This window comes from Physella acuta, unplaced genomic scaffold (assembly GCF_028476545.2).
Source record: "Physella acuta isolate Inbredline_101_S28 unplaced genomic scaffold, ASM2847654v3 ptg000005l, whole genome shotgun sequence".
Lineage (NCBI taxonomy): Eukaryota > Metazoa > Mollusca > Gastropoda > Physidae > Physella > Physella acuta.
The window spans coordinates 98,293-120,710 of NW_026731525.1; the positions used below are offsets into that span (position 1 = coordinate 98,293).

Here is a 22,418-nt window from a genome sequence, read left to right on the forward strand (position 1 = left end):
TTATGATACAGAAGTTTGTGAGGTGGATAGAACTTGGATTGAATATATAGACATTTTGGAAGCAGGCAGCGCTACGAAAATAGCTATATTGACAGAGTGTTATTTCAATGCTAATGGTAGACAATTGTACAAAATATAGTACAAGTAAAGACAGGAGCAATTCTGTATGTGGGCTGACACTTTGCATTGTAATAATAACTTGCTGTCAATGTTGCTAGAACTTGGATTAGAATCTACTTCCACATATTATGATGGTGCCATTAGTGAGGTGGGTAAAGGTGGGTTTAGAACCTACTTCCACAAGCTGTGATGTTCTTCTTCCAGCCTGTGATCTCAACCTTCTCATTGTTGATGCAGTCCTCACTCACGACCTTGGCAAACCTGCAGACTGCCTCATCCAGGTTGTCATCATGGCACAGATCAAACTCGCAACTTTTGGTCATACGAGCCAGGTCATCCATGCTCTTTAGTTTCCAGCAATTCTGTTGGTGCCAAAACAAAATTTTATTGGCACATTAATTTAGCCAATCAATTTATAAACACATTTTAACATGTTTTTCTTACCAGCAGAAATAAAAGTAACCTTTATAAACCAGATGGCAGGCTAATTAGGGTACATCTGTAAGTAAAGTTGCCTTTCGGACATGGCGGCCCACAACGTAGGTGAATAAGAGTTTCTGTGGCCTCACCATATGAAGGGATAGTGTGCCAAGCCACCTTTTTTCCCTAACATGGATCAGGTACCCATCAGAGCTGGGTGGACTCAGGGATATGAACAGGGACCAGAACTTGAGACTTTTGGGTTAGCAAAAATTTAACCACACCACCCCATAAGTATATCTGTAGTGTGGCTTAATTAACACAATACCAGCTTTAAATATCAAAGTTGTGAGATGAGTTAAAGACTTGAGTTACCATTCATAAACTCTAACGGTAACTCTGCCATTCATTCAACTTAAACAGAAATACAAGAGAACTAAAAAGGAAAATATGAAACAATCGAGTAATATATGCTGAAACACAAACTACTTTATTTGCCCTAAGGATCTTCAAGTCAGAAAGGAGAGCTTAACTTTTTAAAAAGTGTGACCCAAAATTAATTGTGTACAAATTAACCTGTGAGAACAGTGAAGTGACCTTTGACCTACCACTACTTACAGTAATCCTCTTAAAGTTTTATATTACCTTAAATGGTGATGTTGTGCTGTTCATAATTTTGTTACATTCTTTCTTCACCACAGGCATTGGGAAAGTGCATTCATCCACTGGAGGTGCAAAGTTGCAGTCCACAACACATTCGGTTTGTTTAGGATCTGGGACGGTCCATGAGATACCAAAACGGTGCTCGTTGGTTGTCTAGGTCAAAATAAAATATTTATAAGACAAGACGTGACAAAGAAAGGCAAGAAGCCACTTAAAAAAGCAGATCACTCATCAATTATTTTATCTCCTCCAAATTATTACAACTACTATTTAAGTGAAACTAAAATAAAGTTAAGCATTTTTTAATTTAGATTCACAAAATATTGTGGCTTGTTTTCACTTTTCAAAAACAGATTTTATTTCAAAATGTTTGGTTACTTCAAAAAAGTTCTTTTCTTATTTTATAGTAATAAGGTTATGTGAATTTATGTGTTAAGCTGGGTAAGAAAATTAAGTGTTGTTTTTTAGCTATTTTATAAAGCTTTGTGCTCTCCAGAAAGTCTATGTTTAAAAAAAAAAGGAGATGTAAAAACACAACTAACCAATTTTCCTTTGGTGTCTGGACAAGCAGGACCCTGCACTAAATCGTCCTGAGGGTTGTTGTTGTAGTTGCCACATAGACCACAGGTTTTGTTCAGGGATCCTTCGGCTACACCTATTTCCACTGTGTCCTTCCAGTCCCAGTAGACCTCAATTCCTTGGATACTTTGGAATTTCTGGGTTGAAATTTGAATATTTATTAATAAACAAAATAAAGTTAGTTTTTCAAAAGCTACTTAATGACTTATTGAAAAAATAAAAAATTATCAGAAAGAATGCATTCAATTGTAACTGCACTACTAAGTCCATATTTTAAAAAAATCTTTATTTGCTTTTGGTCTAATTAGAAAAAAATAATTCTTTTTTGATTATGAGACATATAAACAACACAAAAAATATTGAGTTTTCTTTCAGATAAAGGAAATAGCATGAAGAAAATGCTGATTTAGATTAGAACACTGAACAAAAAGAGAAATTTTAAAAAGAAATATTAGCTATAAAACAGATACATCAAGTCATTAAAACAATATATTTTCTTGTTTGCAAAAGGCTAATTCAATATAATAAAAATGTTTTAAAATAGGTCAGATGAAAATAATATTACATAAAGAATATATAAATTTAAAAGTTATTTATAAGTATATATGTTAAGAGTGTTTAAAATAGATTTTTTAGGTGCCTGGTAATAAAATACAGTAAAATATAGTAATAAAATAAAATAAAAAACCAGTTAAACTAAGGAGGTAAAGTGGGCTTTAGACTTTTTTCTAATTAGCAGCCAACTATTAAAAATTACATTATTGGTCTAAAGGATAGGTATACCATGCAAGTTAAGCTAGAGCTGGTAAAAGGTTATTACATCTAGAGCTAGACTGAGATAAATGATAGATGCATCAAATCAAAACAGAATACAGGCCTTTCAAAGTTTGTAATAAAAAATGTTAGTTTTATGTTAAAACTGTTGAAATGTTAGTTTTTATTATCATCAAAATATTAATAAAAAACAGAGCACAATAAAACACAATACAACAAATCTCCAAAATAAAAAAAACAACAAAAACACAGAAAACTTACCACTTTGGAGTTCACAATGGTGACACTGAACATATTTTGGTCAGAGTATTGTTTGGTTAAAATTCCATCCACAAATGCACGCTTATCTTGGTCCAAGATTATTTCATGGCCAAAGATCAGGATTTTAACACTTTTAATCCATGAGAAGTATCCAGGATTGATGTTGTCCTTTTTCCACTGAACTATTTGAACACTAGATTAAAGGTTGATATAGAAATGTTATTATACATTGAAAAAAAAACAACAGACTATAATTTACTTAAATTATTCCTTGATATGCAATGGTCAAAAAACAGTTGAACTATACTTTATCTGCCCTATGGACCATCAAATCCAAAAGGGTGACTTTTACTAATTAACAATTCACTGCTCTACCAATTAAATATAATTCAGAAATTCCAGTGTTATCCGAGTTTAAATAATAGGATACTTATTCTGGCTTATATAGGAATAAGAGAAAACAGCAAATTGAAAAACAACACATTTTTTGTATGATTTAACATAAAAATTGCCAAAAAATCTGGCTACATGAGATTTAACTGGTAAAGAAGAAAGTTTTTGTACTGACTTAAAGGTGGGGGTTTCCCCATCATTGCAGCCATCTCTGGACATGGTGGTGGTACACTGGCTCTGGAAGTCTAGCCATTTGCCATCATAAGTGTTGCAGTGAGTGTCACCAAAGCAGGCACACTGTCCAACAGCTGTTAATAAAAGCAAATACTTTTTTCATACTTAAATAATGTAGAGTGTGTGTGGAAGTATTACACAAATAAATCTTCTTAACTATAAATCTAACTAAAACTTGAAATAAACTGATCACACCTCAGCACTTTCTTTAGAGAAAGCAAATAATGTAGCTTTCTTTAGTTCATATACTGCAATAATTTGTGATACAATAGGTTGTTTTTGTAAACTTTATATAATGATTGGCATTAATTAAATGTTATTTATATTTAATAGTCTGTGCTATCTAGTAAATGTTCATTTAATTCTGTGATATCTGTAACACTTTGTTATGACTGTTGATTTAGATAAAAAAGTTTAGCATAGTAACTACTACTTGTTATAATTTTAGTTAACTTATGTATGATGGAAGACACTAAGTAAATGTTATAAACATTTATAATAGTTCATGGTCTGTCCTAAATAGTATATTTTCATTTAATAATATGATTTCTGTGACACACTGTGATAACTGTTGCTACACTAGTATGTTTGACATTGCAACTACCACTTCAGTTACAATTTTTGTTAAGATGACAGGCTAGACGTGAAGTAAATGTTACTTACGCACGCAAGTGACACCATCTCCTCTAAAGCCCTTATTACAAATACACCTGAAACTTCCATCAAGGTTCTCACAGCGTGCGTTGTCATCACAGTTGTTGAGGTTATCATTAAGGCACTCATCAATGTCTAAAAATACATAACTAATGTGGTTATCATTAAGTCACTCATCAATGTCAAAAAATAGATAATGCGCCAAATTAAGAGTTTGTTGCAGGGCGCCAGGAAGTGTCGCTATGCCTCTGAATTGATCAGAATTTGCTGATGGTGAATAAGCAGACAATTCCATCATTTAAAATTACAGTTTAACCAATAAAGAAACAAAGTTTAAAGGAAATAATTGCAAAGATTAAACATTTATTGATGTAGGCCTACTTAATCCACTATCATTAGGCTACTGTTAAATCCATTGTTATATAATTTTAACAGGATGACATTATATGAACTATCCCATGTTTTGGACACCAGACATGCAATGGGTTGTAGTAGTCCAAGATTTATATCCCACTGTGAGCCTAATGCTGCAAACATTAGCCAGATTTAGCAAATTAATAAAATACCTTCACATTCTGTTTTGCCAGTTTGTCTGTAGCCTTCTTTACAGGTGCAGTAGAAGTCGCCTGGTGTGTTAGTGCAGTTGGCATTGTATGGGCAAGGGCTGAATGCAATACATTCATTATCATCTAGTCAAGAGAATAATATAAATACATTAGAGATTTTAACTTCTAAATTAGCTGCTATGACAAAATTAAAAAAAAAAAATTTGAAATGCAGTTAACCCTTTATCTACTGACGGTACTTATAAGTACCACTTTAATTAAGTGCCTGTATTATTTTTAATTTAATACAAATTTTAAAAATTATTGATGTAATTAATAGTATTATCTCCCCTGGATCGCTGGTAGTTGGAGGGATCAAGTGTTTTTTGAAAATTTCGAATGTGCCGCATTTTCAATGTCTTGTTGTATTGGTAGTTCACAATTGTTCTGAACAGTTCTCACACATGTTCCTGAATTCCCTTGTTTTACCTTATTTTTCAAGTTTTCAACCCCAAATATTTTTTATTGGCAATTTCAATAGTCAGGCAAACGCGTTTAGCTTCTAGTTATACAATTTTAATCAAATTGTCTTTGTATTCGATCGATGTTTACAAGTGGACTTACAAGTACAGTCAGGGCGCACAGTCATTTTTTTGGATTTCTAGGAAATGGCAGATTTTTTATGTGGAGTAACATAAATATTATTTTCATAATTAATTATCAAAATGTACTCAAAAAATGATAATTACACATTTATAAGAAGAATAGCATATGGTTTACCTAAGAAATATTGTAATTACATGTTGAATTCTAGTAGTAAAAGAATAACAAGAATAAAGGTAGCAGTTGCAGGCTCGTTTACTAGGTTTAGTATACTTTATTTGTATACCAAAGCCTAGTTCTAGTAGTAAGATTTAATTTGTTAGTTATAATTACTGCAATAAACTGTCTTGTGTACAATAACTAGAATTTACGTAATGTATACCTGTAGACTAGTAATAGTCCATACTTTTGCATATAGTATAGATCAATATGGTACATTTTAATCAGTAAACAGAAAACAGTAGGCCACTATGGCTATCCTAAACACATTGAGCTCACTTCTATTGATGATTTTTACACCGCAGTGTAGACTTGTAATAACATTCTAGTAGGCTACAATTAAACTAGTACTACTAGTAATTGTGTACTGAATGACTAGGCAATGTTTGTTTATGCGGCTCATTGTAATAGTTATTGGAAGCTTCCAGCAATAGCATGTTCAGTCTGACAACCGTTGCTACACCAGAAAGACCACAGACAACAATGAGGGAGCAAAAAAAAAAAAAAAAAAAGTCCAGAAAAAATCGTAATCTAAATATACTTTTATGCTTTATTTATGTGTGAAAATTACAAAAAATGATTGCTATAATGATTGCCATGTTATTAGTTAATAAATTGTATCCTTTGTTTCAGTTTTGTAAAAAAAAATTTGGAAAAAATGTCCTACATTCCTGATGCTACTTATAAGTACCAATATCTGTTTGATCCATTAAAAATTATTTAAACAAAATTTCCTTTGACATATGCTTTAAATGTGCCAAAAGCAATATGATAACACATTGTTTAAGAAAAACTTTCATTCAGAACCTAATTCCGTAAATAAACGGGTTAATCAAGTTTGTTTTCTGCAGATCTAATAATATGCTAGAATAAAATAAAAGAAACCTATTTCACAAAAATTTATAAATGCTTATTTATTAATTAAAAATTAAAAAATGTTATTGAACGTTAATGGGTCTATGTTCCAGATTTATGACAACAGAAAAGCCTTAAATCAAGTTTTAACTAACTCACCACAAAGAGGGTTTAGAAGCATGCAATGCACCAATAATACTTCATTTCTACCTTGCTAAACTAACTCACCAATACATTCTCTGCCATTGGCTCTTGCATCTCGGCTGGCCCAGACAACCCCCTTTCCTCTCCACCCTTCCATGCACTTGCAGATGTAGCCCTCATCCTGGTCAACACATTCAGCCTTTTCATGGCAGTCATTGAAACCCAGCTTGCATTCGTTAAACTCTTTAATAAAGATTTTAAATAAAATTTGATACAGTTTATAGAATCTTTTTTCAAGCTATGCAATTAAAATACAAAAGCAGGAAGATAGATTTTACAAATAAGACTATAAAAATTGTTATAAGACTATGCAAAAACAACAATGTCTGGGAGTAGGCTAATTAATAAGAGAAAATAAGTAAAATACATGCCACACAATTTTATTATTATCTCTTGTTAAATAAAATGAAAACAGTTAGTAAAACTTTAATATTATGACTGATAATCAAAACAGTTAAGGGTTGATTCAATTTTAGCATGTATTTAGACATAATACAGTTGGCTACATTATAAGTGTTAGTGTTTTTAAAACTAGTGTCTGAAAATTGGACAATAGAATAATCTTTAAATAGGGGCAATGAGTTCATTGTTGTAAAAACTTCTTATATAACTTGCCAATATCAATACTAACCCTATCCATAACCCCTGCCCTAAGTCCTACCACAGTCCTAAAACTAAATCTGTTATTATATTTCACTAAGAACCTAACAGGATTCACAATATCCAAGTGGTAAAAAAAATACTTTGAAAAAATCTCAATTACAAGAATAACCAACTTACTCATTGGCTCTGGTGAACAATACAAAGGACCAACTGTAATGTTGACAGAGTTAAATTTGGCGTAACGAGCAATCCACAGCTGGCTGATTGGCAGCAAGGACTTCTGGCTGATGATTCCAGCATCTGAACGGCGTTTGTCATCTGCCACGTCACAGTTACAGCGCCTTGAAAAGTTAGGATTTATTTGTAATATGTCAGAAAAGCATGATTTAACCTATTTACTAGCCTAATCCTAGTCCTCACTTTAAGCCCTATGTGGGATACTATTCTGTTTAGTAGCAATTACCCAAATAGCGTGAAAATTGGGGAAAAAAAACATTGCCCATTGCATTACTATAATGTCATGCCAACACTTTTATAAATATTTTATGGTTGAGATAAAATATAAATTAATTTGGCTTTATCCTTCATTTAAAAAAAAACAACCTTTTTTAAATATTAAGGAAAAGAAATATTTATCAATCAATGCTTAACAAACTTCAAAGGTTTTTCAGAGCCTGAATGAAATCAGTTTACAACAAATCAAAAAGTAAACAAACGTTGAATGTTATTACAAACTGACCTGCTCATTTGACCATATGATGAGTCCAGTCCACCACAGCTTTCCTCCCTACCGCAAGCACAGACTCCATCCTTCAAGTCTTCGCTTGGTAAACCTCCGCCCCAGAAGCGACGTTTTTCTTTAGAGCCTACAGTCAACCAGTAAGATCCACCTCCAAGGAACTTTAAAAAAAATAGTTTCCATATCTTATCCCTAGAAAGCTTAGATTTAGCTCCAGATTTAATAGACTACACATCTTAAGAAATTGAAAGGCCAATTCCAAGTCAAGTTTTTTACACTTCCACTCAAAACCTGACAGACCATAGATTAGAGGAAGTAGAGTTTATCTGTTCATTTAATCTGTGCATATAAAAGTAAATTCTTAAACTATATTTATTGTTTCCCATAACTAAATCCTAAAACCAAAATTCCACATACAGTGCTACCAATACAGCTGAACTTGACAGCTTGGTAACAGTAGCCTGATCTTGTTACAATGGCCTTGAGTTGCTCGTCTGTAGGTCCGTAGTATGGCACTTCATTTGGGTGGTCAGGGTTGTTGTTGATTGGTTTGTCTGTTGTGTTCTTTGTGTTGATAATGGTGACACCTTACAAGGATCACATTTTTTATCAATAAAAATTTAAATTATACTAGATATAGTTTGTTTTGGTTAATTATGAAATTTCTTATGCATGTTCAGTTTTAGAAAGAATAGATAAAAATGCAATAAATCATATTTATTTCATTTAAGTTTTTAATCACAATAAATTTCTGAGGTGACCAGATTTAATGAATAAGGTTATTGTTTATTTCATTTAAGTTTTTTTTGCAAAACATTCCAGAAATTAACTAGAGTAGACATTTCTTATCAAAACTAAAATGATTATTAAAATGATAAAAAGTGACATGGAGCTATGAGTTAAAAGACAACCAAAAGCCAAATTTTTTTAATATTAAGTAATTATTAATGTAATGGTCTTAAAATGTTTAATGTTAATCATATACAATTTTACACTTTATAAATTGTTTGCTCTGTATTTATACTATATCATACACCAAATTTCAATCAAGGACAGTATTATAAACATTCTCCAAAGAAATTTAATAAGTTGAAAAACAATGAGGCAAGTATTTAGTTTGTGTACCTTTTCCTGGAAGAATGGTAAAGTCACAATACACCAGAAGACCAGGAACTGTCCTTGGATCAGGGCTGATGTAGTACTCAGAGTTGGTGTTGTAGTTTATGCCAAATTTTGACTTCATTAGCAGAGCATCATGGCAGTCTCTGGGCGGATCTGGTGAACACAGAACAAATATGTGACTTTTGTGAGGTGCATTCAAACAATAGCAAGGTGAGTAACATAAACAAATAATAACAAGAAGAGTAACACAATCAAATAATAACAAGGATAGTAACAGAAACAAACAATAACAAACTTCAGACTTTTATTAGTGATGCCTTGGTTGCTTATTAAACATCAGATGGATGAATTAAACCAGTTATAGCAGTTATTTTGCAATTTAAAGAGCTTCACCAACACAACAGATGAAATTTTGATTAAATAATACTTCTTTTGCAAAACAAAATACAAGATTTACTTTTAGTATAATATACTAAGTAGGTTATATAATGAATTTGGTCAGAATTTGGCCAATTTTGGAACAGATAACTATAGGCTTCTAATTCTAAAGTGAAATACAAAACAGAAATATTTTAGGTGCTATTGTAAAATGAATTTAAAATATAAACAGATCACCAAACAATCATTAGCATGTGTTATAATTAGTTGCTTTAATGAGTTGGCTGATAAACTTTAATATAGTGATGTGTAAGGCAATTAGTTCATTTATCAAGTCCCTTATGCAGAGCTGTTGCTATAGTAACCAGCCTGAATGTGGTGAAACCTTGACCTACTAGCCTGAATGTGGTGTAACCTTGACCTAATAGCCTGAGTGTGGTGTAACCTTGACCTACCTAAGGGCACCTTGGCACATCTGAGAGGGGTGACCTGGACTGAGGCATTAGAAACATTTCTGACCTGACCTCCCACTTTGAATGAAGTAATGGGCAGATATTGCTGGTAGAATAAAAGGTTTAATTTTTAAATGAACCAATTAAGTGGTAGATTAATAAAGTTTAATTTTTACAGAAAAAAATAAACTGAAAAGAAAAAAGATAATCCTTTGAATGTTACAGTTAATGTTTCAGTTGAAGTGTTCATTTTATAAATTAATTAAGATGTAACATTATTGATATAAAAAATAGATATAAAATAGTAGACTTAAGATTTTAATAAATAAAATATTTCTCTTTAAGGCTAGTGTTACATAAAATTTAAAATAAATAGTTTTTTTATTTTACATTTTAAATAAAATATTATTTTACATTCTAAAAAGTTTGAATCTTTTCAAGTAAATTTTTTTTTACATTTTTTTACATTCTAAAAAATTATTTTTTTACATTCTAAAAAATTATTTTTTTACATTCTAAAAAATTGGAATCTTTTCAAGTGAGTACATTCAATCATTTAAATATTTGAAAGAAACTTCTACTTAAACAGCTACGCTTTTGACTTGTAGTTTATTAAACATGTTTTTGAATAACCTCTTAAAATAGTGGGTTGCAAAAAAAATTTATTAAATATCTTAAAATGAATGTGGGCCTATGCTATTATATTCTAACAACATTTTTACTAACCCTATCTGTAACTACACCCTGGTCCATTGTCATCTTGCCAACTGCATCACAGTGACATGAGTATCCTGGTTCACAGGTGCCTGTCATGGTGCAGGCACACCCTGGCAGAGAGATGTTGCTTGCTGGAGGTGAAACAATATCAGTTCATTAGATCTTTATCAAAACTTTTAATTTTTTTTATCTTTTTAGTATTTTGTATAGGCAGATGGATGAGAAATTTCAATTTTAACTGATTAATATCAGCTTTTCTTTTTTCAGTATTTTAACAAAAATTTTAAAATTTAAAAATCTGGCCACACATTGGTACAAAAACAGGCAATATTGCTTGCAGAAGAGATAATTTTAAACTTTTGAATAAATTACTTGTTAAAATGATATAGACCTACTAATACAAGCTAAATGTACACAATTATATTTTTTAAAATATTGATTTTTGAAGATCATTAGTTAGTTGTACAGTTTCATGTATCAAACACTCACTATGATTATATCATGTTTTACACTAACATATAAAATAGATTTTTTGAGAACATAAATAAAGACAAAATTGTATTTTAAATGAAACCAAAATAATAAGAGAACTAACCAGTGCCAAAGCCATCAGAAACTTTACCATTGTAGAGTGTATAGAATGTGCTGGGGGGATTGGTATTTTTAATTGGAGATACTGAGCAACTGTAGCTCATTCCCTATAAAAACAAACATTAAAATATAATAAAAGGCTATAGTATTATAACAGACATAAAAATTAATAATTTAATATTATTGTTATTGTTAATAGCATTAGTTCCATAAATATTTTCTTAATTACAAGAAAATTTCTTAAAGGCAGAAATACTGTACGGATTACAATATGATTATAATGTTATTCTTTATTGATTGAAAAAAAAAGACCAATCACTAGTGGAGTTTACCTGCCAGCAGAAAGGTTCATTCTGTGTGAGTGTGTTGGCCTGCTCAGGTGTAACACCATCATACAAAATTGGGATCTCAAATTTGCCTGGTTCTTCTTTGTTTGTCACAGAGATAGGGCCACTGTAGTTGCTTAACAGGGGTACCTGTAGGTGTGGGATTGCAATAGTACAAAATTACATATTTCGTTCAGGTGAAATGCTAAACGTTTTTAAAATATAATAATTTCATTCAACTCAAAATTTAAATATACATTTCTTTATTAATGTTTAATGACAATAATATGTAATAGTGTAATACATTTTTATCTAATAATACTTATTAATTTTGTCAACTGTTCATAGTTGTGCCCAAGAAACATGGTGCAGATAAAGTAAAATTAATTTGATCAATGACCTCAGCATACAGGGAATTGTGTGGTCAGCACTATGCCAAGCTGCATATCTATCCCTAACATGAGCCAGGTACCCATCAGAGCTGGGTGAACTTAAGTACGTCCTACAGACTTGTGACTGAAATACAGACTTGAGATTTTTGGGTAAGCAGTCGTAAGCTCCACCATCTGACCTTACTTGACCCACTTATTATCTTTAACAACGTATATGTATTTAGTTTAGTAAACAATGATTGTGTATACAATCTGTAAATTAAAAATTGTCAAACGTGTTTTTTATGGAGCCACCTTTCATACCTCAGTAGTGCCAATTTTCTCGGTGTCGTTGAACTCACAGTTGACCTGGAAAGGTGCCACAAAACCTGTGCCATCTGCATCAATAGCAAACTTCTTTCCACTGACTAAACCAATGTTTCTGGAGGGTGTGTCCATGATTTCCTGGCAATCTTTCTTAAGATCTGAAAAAAATATTTATTATAACACATGGGTAAAATGTGAACAATTGAGTTTTTAAATGATAAATGATTTTCAGTTGGAGTCTGTTTCACTTAAATATTATTAAAGGTTCCAGTTATCATTTAAATTATGTCTTAGTCATTAATTAGATAACAACAAATTTAATCACACATATATTTAATCGATAAACCTAGTGATTTTTTTTTTCTAATTCAGATTTTATCTGTACAATCACTTTTGAGTATATGTATTTAAAAAAGAAGGTCTATAATTATTTCATCCTAGAGGATATTTGTAACCACTTTTTTGTAAAAATGTTTTAAAATCATTAATATCCAACATCCACTTGTATGTAATTGGTTTTTTAAAATTTTTTTAGACCTTAGTTAAATAAAATTATACATATGTATATAATTATTTATTTGAAGCTTTTAGGTATGTTTCTAACTAGATCACATTTAAAAAATCCATTAAAAAACTATCAAGCATAAAATTTAACAATTTTTATATAATATAGTTTTAAACAAATGTACTGACTGTAGCATTCAACACTGCCTAGAACAATTCCAATATTAACACCAGCTAGGACCAGACGTGACACAGGAAGTGCGTCCATCTTTGTGATTCTGAAACCTCTCGGGGCACCACATTTGGTATACAAATCATTGTTAGCTGCAATTACTTTGTTGATCTCTGTATGGATTTCAAATAATAGAGGAGTGAATAGCACATGAAAACAATAAAATTTAGCACATAGCTGTCATATCTTAAAATAAATGGATTTTTGCATAAAAAACACTGCTATGGATTTCTACTATTAGTAAATGTTTGGATAAAGAAGCAGAAAAAAATGTTTACAAAATTTTTTTTTCAAACACAATTTTTAAGTTTCCTGACTGTTACTAGCAGTAATATGAAAGTTTCTCTAAAACGTTGTGAATCCTATAACTTTTTTGAGATGATCAAAAACTGGGTGGAATTATATTGTTTTATAATTTTGGTCAGTAAGGAATGGTTAACAACAATTTTATATAATACTAGCATGCCCGTCCCTGCGTGTTGCCGTGGGGTTAAAAAAGTCTCAGGATAACCCAGGGCAAATCTTCCCGTCAGGGCATGGTCGGACATGCCTGATTCAGTTTAGTAAATAATACTCTAAAACCCAATCTTATGCATAGTCTTTCACAATGTTTAAAACAAACACACACGCCTTGGCACTCTTGGTATAGCACATGGTGCCTAATTGTAACCTGCCTGGGTGCCAGCGAATGCGCCTGATTCAATTTAGTGAATGACTATAATGCCACATCTAATCCATAGTCTATCTCATTGTTTAAAACGATTGTAGACAGAATAGCGCTTACATGAAAGACTGGGGCGCCAAATCACATCCTGCCAGGGGCAGCACATGCAAAAATACCCCCCCCCCCCCCCCCAGAAATCTTCTTGGGAGTATTCTCATCAACTCCTCAAAGTTTTATAGTGATTAGATGAACTGTGTCAAACCGAATCCAACTTTTATTTTTTATATACCATATTTAGAGAAATAAATCGCACCCTCCCGTAGCGCGGCCCTTTAAAAATTGGAAAGTTTTTTTTTACAGAAACCTCCCCTGGAGTGTTCTAATCAACCCCCCAAACTTTGATGGCAATCGGATGAACGGTGTCAAACCGCAATTGACATATATTTTTATATACAGAAAGACAAACAAACAAACAGCTTTTTATGTATATAGATAGATGGGATGGGTAAAAACATGTTTTATATGTATTTTACATAATAATGTGCATGATCTTTTACAAAAACCTGTAAAAGTATAAATTGTTGTATGTAAATACAATTAGGAAGGCAAGAAATTACCATCATGATTGCTGGGGAATTCACTCCATTCATAGTTGATTACATTGTCATAGCTGTACCAGCCATACTTGCCACCCAGTTGAAGATCAGTTGGTTTGGCGCAGAAGATGAAGAAATTTTGAACGCAGAAGCCATTTGTTTGCATAGCTTGTCTTGTGATTTGCAGACTGATGGTCACATAGACAATCCTGATGTCAGTGGTGGTTGGTGAAGGTTGGATCACACTGGTTTCTGGTTTAACAATCTGGAAGGAATGTGTACATTTTTATTTAGATTTAGTACAATTTTTACAACAACAAAAAAAATCAAGCATATGCAACACTTCCAATTATAGGCTAATTGTGAGTATCTTATCTTCATTTGACTTACAATGGATGATAGACCATAGCATGTAGTATCAGCATTGGTTGGTGATAGTTAATTAAAATCTGATTAAACAAAGTCTGTTACATGTGACAGATAATTAAGTCAGCTGTTTCAATGACCTCGGCATATGAGGTATAGGGTGGTGAGAACTATGCCCAGTCATCTTTTTCCAATAACATGATTCAGGTGCTCATCAAAGCTGGGTGGACTTAAGGCTTAATTATTTTTAACTTAACATTTAAAAAAAACCAGTTTATTATTGCCTGTGATTCATTTGCAGAAATCCACTTTCTAGTTTGAGATTCATTTTATATTAGATGATAAAATAAATGAACTTGGAGGTAATTTTGTTTAGTGTCAGAAAATCATTACCATAATAATGTGTCTGGGGCACAATTTCTATTGAATATATTAGAGATTCATGATCTTTTTCCATATGTGCAGCGCACATACAGAAAAAGATGACAAATCTCAAATTTATTGAATATGATATCGTGATAGATTTACTAACCATGATGCCGATGGCTGGACTAGGCAAAAATTTACAGCCATATGGAATGGGTGGATCTGAGTCCAGTGCAATCGAAGCTTCAAGATCATTCTTCATATAATTTCTTGCATCTTGACAGTTCTTACGTGTCCCTTAAAGGAAATAAAATAATTTTTTTTAGCACTTTTAAAAACTTAAATGGGAATTTAATAAGGAGACTAAAACCAGGTTTTATGTAACGTCAAAAATTCTTTGCTAAGATATTACAAAGATTTTCAATAGTTTTTTTAAGTTTACAACAGTCCTTACCTTGATTACCATCACAATTGAATTCTCCAACAGAAAATTTGAGAGAAGATGTTGGTGCTGGGATGGTGCCTATTGGTGGTTTGGGGTAAATAGTCATGCAGATCTATAACCCATACAAGATGAAAAAAAACTATTTTAAATTTTAATGTTAGGGAACAACAATCAGTTCAAGCTAGCTCATGATTATCTAAGTCAGGCAAACCCAGTAAATCTTTATATATTTGATATTTTCGTCAATATTTTAAAGCACCACTTAACATTGCTACACATATGATTACAAAAACTCAGAGCCATCCATGTTGACATCATCTCCCAGCCTAATTTTTCATGTTTTCTCTGTATATTTCTAAATTTTTAATCATGCTATTTCACTTAATAAAGGAATATAACCCATAAAACTAAAAATAAAATAACTGATTTCTAGTGAGATTAATTTAATAATTTTGGTTTGATTTATTGGATGATTTTAGATAACAATGTACGACTCTTCCATAAAATAGGTGTGTTGGGTTGTTAGTAGTATTGTAATCTCGACTAATTTTATGGTTAGAAATTAAGGTTAGGCGTATCAGTATGGTAGGACCAGGGTTTGAGTTAGGGTTAGCATTGACATTAGCCAGTCAAGTGTTTATTAAGTTAACTACCAGTAACCTAACATCCCTTTTTTAAAGAAGATTCCATTATCAGACACCGGTATAAAATTTCCCCTAAATTTTTTATGTGATAATACTGATATTGAGTCAAAATTTGTAACATTGATTGATTCTATTTTATACACCAAAAAATGAATTATTTAAAAAAATACATAAAATCACACCTCCACCCCCCTCGTCACTCTTGAAAGTTAACAAGCAGTTATGTAATAAACGAAGCAACTCTGGAAACTAGTAATAGCTCATTTAGACATTTATCAATTACATGCTCAAATATTTAGAAAGCATAAACACATTAGACTATGATTAAGTTCTAGATATAGATCTCTAAATACTTTAATTACATGAGTCTAACTAAACTAAGCCCAATCTAAGGTTAATCTTTTTCAATAATCATTACCGGCAGTAATTCGAACAGGCCTATTCGACTTGTATTTATTAGATCGTTATTTGTAGGCCTAGTTACATATGGAAAACAGACTTACTTACTACTTAACTAGTAGATTTACTAGAACTAGAATAGATCTAGATCTAGTCAAAATTAAATTTGATGGAAATAAAAACAATAACACAAACAAAACAATAAATAAACCGGGAGTGATCTCCCCAAGCTTTCTCAAATATTTTTATATAACACTGCGGGGGATGGCAACTCGGGATATGGACAATATTTTAAATCCATTTTCAATTACTTTAACTTTTTAAAATAGAATAAAATCTTGTAGAAAAAATAATTGCAAACCAAGTGAACACCAAACAAAATGCGTATAATAGTGCGGAATTTCATTAGTTATTAATAAATTAACATGCGTTTTTTTGAGAAATTGGAAATAACATAAATTACTACTTCCAATCAACGGAAATGACTCAAATTTGAAAGATGGCAGATAATTAGATCTTTTACTTACATTTGAAGTTTCATTTATCTATCTGAAATTGTACTCAAGTTATAGGCTTTTGAAAAATTAAAAGTAGAAAAAGTTCCACTTCCGGTTATCGGAATGCGCTGAAGATTTGATACAGATCTACACATTTGATATAATACTTAATAATAATATATCAAAATAGCCTATATTCCCTATATATTATATATGAAATTTCATCAACGTAGCTGTACTGTAGCGGTACTCAAGTAATCGTGTTTACAGACACAGGCACACACACACACACACACACACACACACGGAGAGAGAGAGAGAGAGAGAGAGAGACAGACATCATACGGACAAGATTGCAAAACTAGATCTAGATCTATATTTTTCCGACTCGGGGAGGTGTAAAACGTCGAGTTTTGTGAAAATCTCGATTTTTTTTTTGCACAATTACAATTATGGGGCCCTACTTCGTATACGAGAAAGTAATAATGAAAGATGAAAAAAAAAAAAAACAACGAAAAATGAAAGATAACAAAGCTGTCAACTTACTTGGCATACTGGAACTTCTCCAACTTTAATGTTAGTGCCAGTGTCCAATCGAGTGACACCATCATTCATGTCACAGTTACATTTGGCCAGCTGCCCGCCGGCGCAGTTACCATATAGACCACAAGAGCATTTTTCCTGACCAAAACTGCCTGCCCAGCCTGGCAACACGTTACCGGAAATAAATAAGTTTATGAAAGGTGAAAGTTCAAATAATGGGTGTTCTTAGAATAAAAGGTGGATAAGAATAAGATAAAACAGTATCGAGGTAAGTCAAGGGACTGAGTGGTACAGATGGGATGAGGAATAGGATAGGGTCATATTGTTGTTAGGAATAGAACTAGGGTTATGTTTGTGGTAGCCAAGCAACTGTACGGCATTGACTGATTCAGCCAGAAGTGTTTATTTCAGTTTTTTTTTCTCCGGGTGGTGGGAATGGTTTTTGAAATTTTTGGCCGGTTTTAGGAAACAGGTAATTCTATTTCGTGGGGGGGGGGGGGGGGGGGGGGAAGTGAGGGAAAGACGATATACGTTCTTCGGTTGGAAGGGGGGGGGGGGAGTCTGCCGCTTCCGAAAATATGCCTGATAGAAATTCTGTCTGCCACTATGTGTAGGTTGACAAAATGGCATTTTCTGCAACACATTGCTTTGCTATTTATGTCTGATATATCTAATATTGTGCTGTTTACACACACACACACACACACACACACACACACATATATATATATATATATATATATATATATATATATATATATATATATATATATATATATATATATATATATATATATATAGAGAGAGAGAGAGAGAGAGAGAGAGAGAGAGGCTATATCCTAATATATAAAAGCCCATGTTCGCACTTCTCTCTCTCTCTCTCTCTTTCTCTCTCTCTGTCCGCAAAATATTTTCACAGCCTATGATATCAGTAACTTTAGCCATATATGGAGAACTTGATACGGATTTTGTTGAAAATAATATGTTGGATGTTTTAAATGTATAAACTAAATTTTAATTAAAGAAGGAAAATAGAAACAAAGGCCTATTCGAATGTAAAAACACAATTTTAATTATACAACCGGAAAAGTTTTTATAGTTGTGACAAGAACGCAATAACCAATGATGTCACATGCCACATGTTTACTCTATGGAAGAATATAAAGAAAAGAACTATTTGATTTAGATCTAGATCTATAGATCTACTTATCAAGACGTATGCTCTGAAATATATACAATTTTCTCCGTCAAACTAACACAAATAACTTTAAAAAACAACATAATGACCATCGAGGGCTGGTGCCGTTTGGCCGCAAAGTCCACGGAGAGGGGATCAGAACTGACCTCGACTGACCGGTGCCTTATTTGTGCTATATTACGAAAAAAAACTTTTGCCGAACGACCACCCCACCTTGATATTTTGGGAAAAAATCTAGAAATGGGTCCAATCTGACCAGTCGTATTTCCCTATATAATCTTTGTGTTTTATGTGAAAAACAGGGTAATTTCAACACAAAGTTTAGGGTACTTTACCTCTGTATATTTGACTAATTTTTTGCATGCACCTCTTCAAATGATTATGCCATATGGAAAATGTGTTGGTCAGACTCAAAGCCCTCAACAAGGGCTAAAAAATTACCGCGAATGACATTCTCCCTATATAAGATATAAATAAATAAATTGACGAACGAACCCCCTAATAATTTGTGAGGTCGTAGACCGACACTGGAGGGTAACAAAACTTTTTTCCCTGTCGGAATAAACCTTCTACGGCCGTTAGATTTGTCCAGATGCCGTATTTTCTAATATAAACAATTGTTTGTGAAAACGTATACAAAGACTTCGTCACTTGGTCTTTGTACATGGGAGGTAACTAATTAAAGTAATATTTAAAAAAATAATTTTTATTCTATTTTAAAGAAAAAACAAAAATTACAAAGTAAAGCAATCTGTGAAATAGATATTTTATTATCAATTAAAGTTTATATTGTACTGAAATGGTAAAAATTAATCGCGAAACTAAATTTATTATATTTTTTTATAATTTTTACTATTAACGATGCAGTGGCGGAGCTAGAAAAAAAAGGACCACGCATTAAAAATTTTTTTGCCCCCAATATATATATATATATATATATATATATATATATATATATATATATATATATATATATATATATATATATATATATATATGTATATATATATATATATATATATATGTATATATATATATATATATATGTATATATATATATATATATATATATATATATATATATATACATATATATATATATATATATATATATATATATACATATATATATATATATATATATATATATATACATATATATATATATATATATATATATACATATATATATATATATATATATATATATATACATATATACATATATATATATATATATATATATACATATATATATATATATATATATATATATATATATATATATATATATATATATATATATATATATATATATATATATATATATATATATATATATATATATATATATATATATATATATATATATATATATATATATATATATATATATATATATATATATATATATATATATATATATATATATATATATATATATATATATACCTGTGAGTGACTGTGGTGACTAACCTTTACGAACTGTTCCATCACAAGTCGTGTAGTTGACCCTATCAGTGGCAGGTGCGTTCTTGCATTCCAAGGTCATGTCTTGTTTACATTTTCCAGATTTCTTAGCCAATGCCTGCAACAGGTCGACAATACACAATACATTTAGTTCAAGTTTTTAGATGGTTGTTACACGTGCCGATGGTGTTCTCACTATTCTAATATTTTGGCTTGGTGGGGCTGGTAATGCTCATGGTTGCTAAACATGAAAGTCCCGAGTTTGAATCCCCGGACAGATAGCTGGGGGCAGCCACTCGTCTAGGAGAGACAACTCCAAAAAGAAAACAACTGCTGCCTTGTGGTTTGTTCTTGGATGGACAAAGGCTATGAAAGCAAATCCATAAAGAATATCAGTCTGAAATCTGAATCATCAAGCTAAATGGCGCATACCATGTTGACACGTATTGCTTAATTGTGTTCTCGTAAATCCCGTCCAACATAACAATTTAGAACGAATAAAAAAGTTGCAGTGAGAGTTAATTTATCCCCATAAAATATTCAATGAATAATAAGTGTAACGGGATCGTGCATATATTATATACGGTAACACGAAAGTGGTGGGATGGTGACTTAACATTTTGTTATAGTGCGTTTTGTATGGTGTATATATTTTTGCTTCTCGTTTCTTGTTCGCTGTTCCATTTCATGAAGACTTTCAGGAACTCCCTTATTCATTAAATACAACTTCATTCAGTTAAAAAAACGAAATGATTAAACCTTATGAACGCTCACATGAATGGAAAGAAAACTTAATTGCAAAATGCATGTATTAAAAAAATATGAAATATTTAACATTTTGTGAAAAATCTCATGATTGAAAACGAACTCTAAACCTTAAACTACAACAACACTAAAAAACACCCCCGTCTTCTCTCTTCTACCACTAAACTCAGCGACCAGAGTTTCTCTTACCGCAATTTGAGCAGCTGAGATGGAATTGCCGTAGGCGTCGGTGTATCTGATGGGGAAGCACTTTTCCAGGGGTTGAAGGGGGTTGTTGGTGTCAGGTCCAAGGCCGCCGGTACCTGGAAGGTTAAGAGTTAAGTCAATGAGATAAAGGTGAGATTGGGTAAAAACTAAGTCGACATCGTTAGATAAGTCGCTGAGATAAAGGTGAGATTGGCTAAAAACTAAGGTCGATATCGTTAGTTAAGTCGATGAGATAAAGGTGAAGTTGGGTAAATACTTAAGTCGAGAGGACATCGTTAGTTAAGTCGATAAGATAAAGGTTAGATTGGTTAAAAAGTTTACTGAAATAAAAACAACACCGCTATCATTCATAGAGGCGTAGATAGTGGAGGGTAGGCAAGGCGTCCGCCCCTGGCATCTACCTTAGGGGCAAAAATAATTTTAAAATTTACCTTTGAAATGCATTACATCATTATATACAGTTGAAATTAAGAACACACCAGAATCATTTGAATTTGGTTATAACATGAATGCATAAAAATACAGTCTACAAAGTTTGGATACACAGCTGTTCAGATAGAAAGGCTACGCATTGACTGCAACATGTTTGGGGGATTGGGATGGGGGGAGAAAGATAGTGCTAAGGTTACGACGTGATGAGGCATTATTTCTTTAAAAGAAAATAATCAAAACATATTGTTTAGTTAGAATATTATAGTTTGGGCATATTGGTGAAATTATGACGTCATGGTAGGTTTATGAGTCAAGCCTTTTAATAAGATCATTTAAGGTTTGTATGTCTAGGTTTTTATGAGGTTATTCAAAGATATGAATAAAAGTAAAATAATGAAAAAAAAAATCAAGTGACGTCATATTTGGACAAACATATTTAACTCATCAGGTACTAAAGATTCATCTCAGTAGGTAATAGTATTGAACTCACCAGGTACTGAAGATTCAACTCACCAGGTACTAGAAACTCAACTCACCAGGTACTAAAGTTTCAACTCACCGGGTACTAAAGATTCAACTCACTAGGTACTAAAGATTCAACTCACCAGGTACTAAAGATTCAACTCACCAAGTACTAAAGATTCAACTCACTAGGTACTAAAGATTCAACTCACCAGCTACTAAAGATTCAACTCACCAGGTACTAAAGATTCAACTCACCAGCTACTAAAGATTCAACTTACGAGGTACTAAAGATTCAACTCACCAGCTACTAAAGATTCAACTCATCAGGTACTAAAGATTCAACTCGCTAGGTACTAAAGATTCAACTCACGATGTACTAAAGATTCACCTTACCAGGTACTAAAGATTCAACTCACCAGGTACTAAAGATTCAACTCACCAGGTACTAAAGATTCAACTCGATAGGTACTAAAGA

At 32.0% G+C, this 22,418-nt stretch overlaps 1 protein-coding gene across 1 annotated transcript in view; it reads right to left on the reverse strand.

Annotated features, from left to right (window-relative positions):
• Positions 1-22,418, reverse strand: part of LOC131936443 (uncharacterized) — a 53,725-nt gene that overhangs the window by 9,324 nt on the left and 21,983 nt on the right. Inside the window, exons 22-45 of the mRNA XM_059293469.1 lie at positions 21,029-21,141; positions 20,081-20,192; positions 17,410-17,567; positions 15,333-15,435; positions 15,045-15,175; positions 14,168-14,411; positions 12,844-12,999; positions 12,148-12,308; positions 11,459-11,602; positions 11,131-11,233; positions 10,545-10,666; positions 9,822-9,924; positions 8,992-9,141; positions 8,284-8,453; positions 7,867-8,027; positions 7,305-7,468; positions 6,549-6,707; positions 4,665-4,787; positions 4,108-4,233; positions 3,386-3,518; positions 2,818-3,010; positions 1,746-1,919; positions 1,186-1,356; positions 296-482 (exon numbers count right to left, since the gene is read on the reverse strand). Of these exons, the coding sequence (XP_059149452.1) occupies positions 296-482; positions 1,186-1,356; positions 1,746-1,919; positions 2,818-3,010; positions 3,386-3,518; positions 4,108-4,233; positions 4,665-4,787; positions 6,549-6,707; positions 7,305-7,468; positions 7,867-8,027; positions 8,284-8,453; positions 8,992-9,141; positions 9,822-9,924; positions 10,545-10,666; positions 11,131-11,233; positions 11,459-11,602; positions 12,148-12,308; positions 12,844-12,999; positions 14,168-14,411; positions 15,045-15,175; positions 15,333-15,435; positions 17,410-17,567; positions 20,081-20,192; positions 21,029-21,141 (3,561 nt within the window). The remainder of the gene's footprint in view (positions 1-295; positions 483-1,185; positions 1,357-1,745; positions 1,920-2,817; positions 3,011-3,385; positions 3,519-4,107; positions 4,234-4,664; positions 4,788-6,548; positions 6,708-7,304; positions 7,469-7,866; positions 8,028-8,283; positions 8,454-8,991; positions 9,142-9,821; positions 9,925-10,544; positions 10,667-11,130; positions 11,234-11,458; positions 11,603-12,147; positions 12,309-12,843; positions 13,000-14,167; positions 14,412-15,044; positions 15,176-15,332; positions 15,436-17,409; positions 17,568-20,080; positions 20,193-21,028; positions 21,142-22,418) is intronic.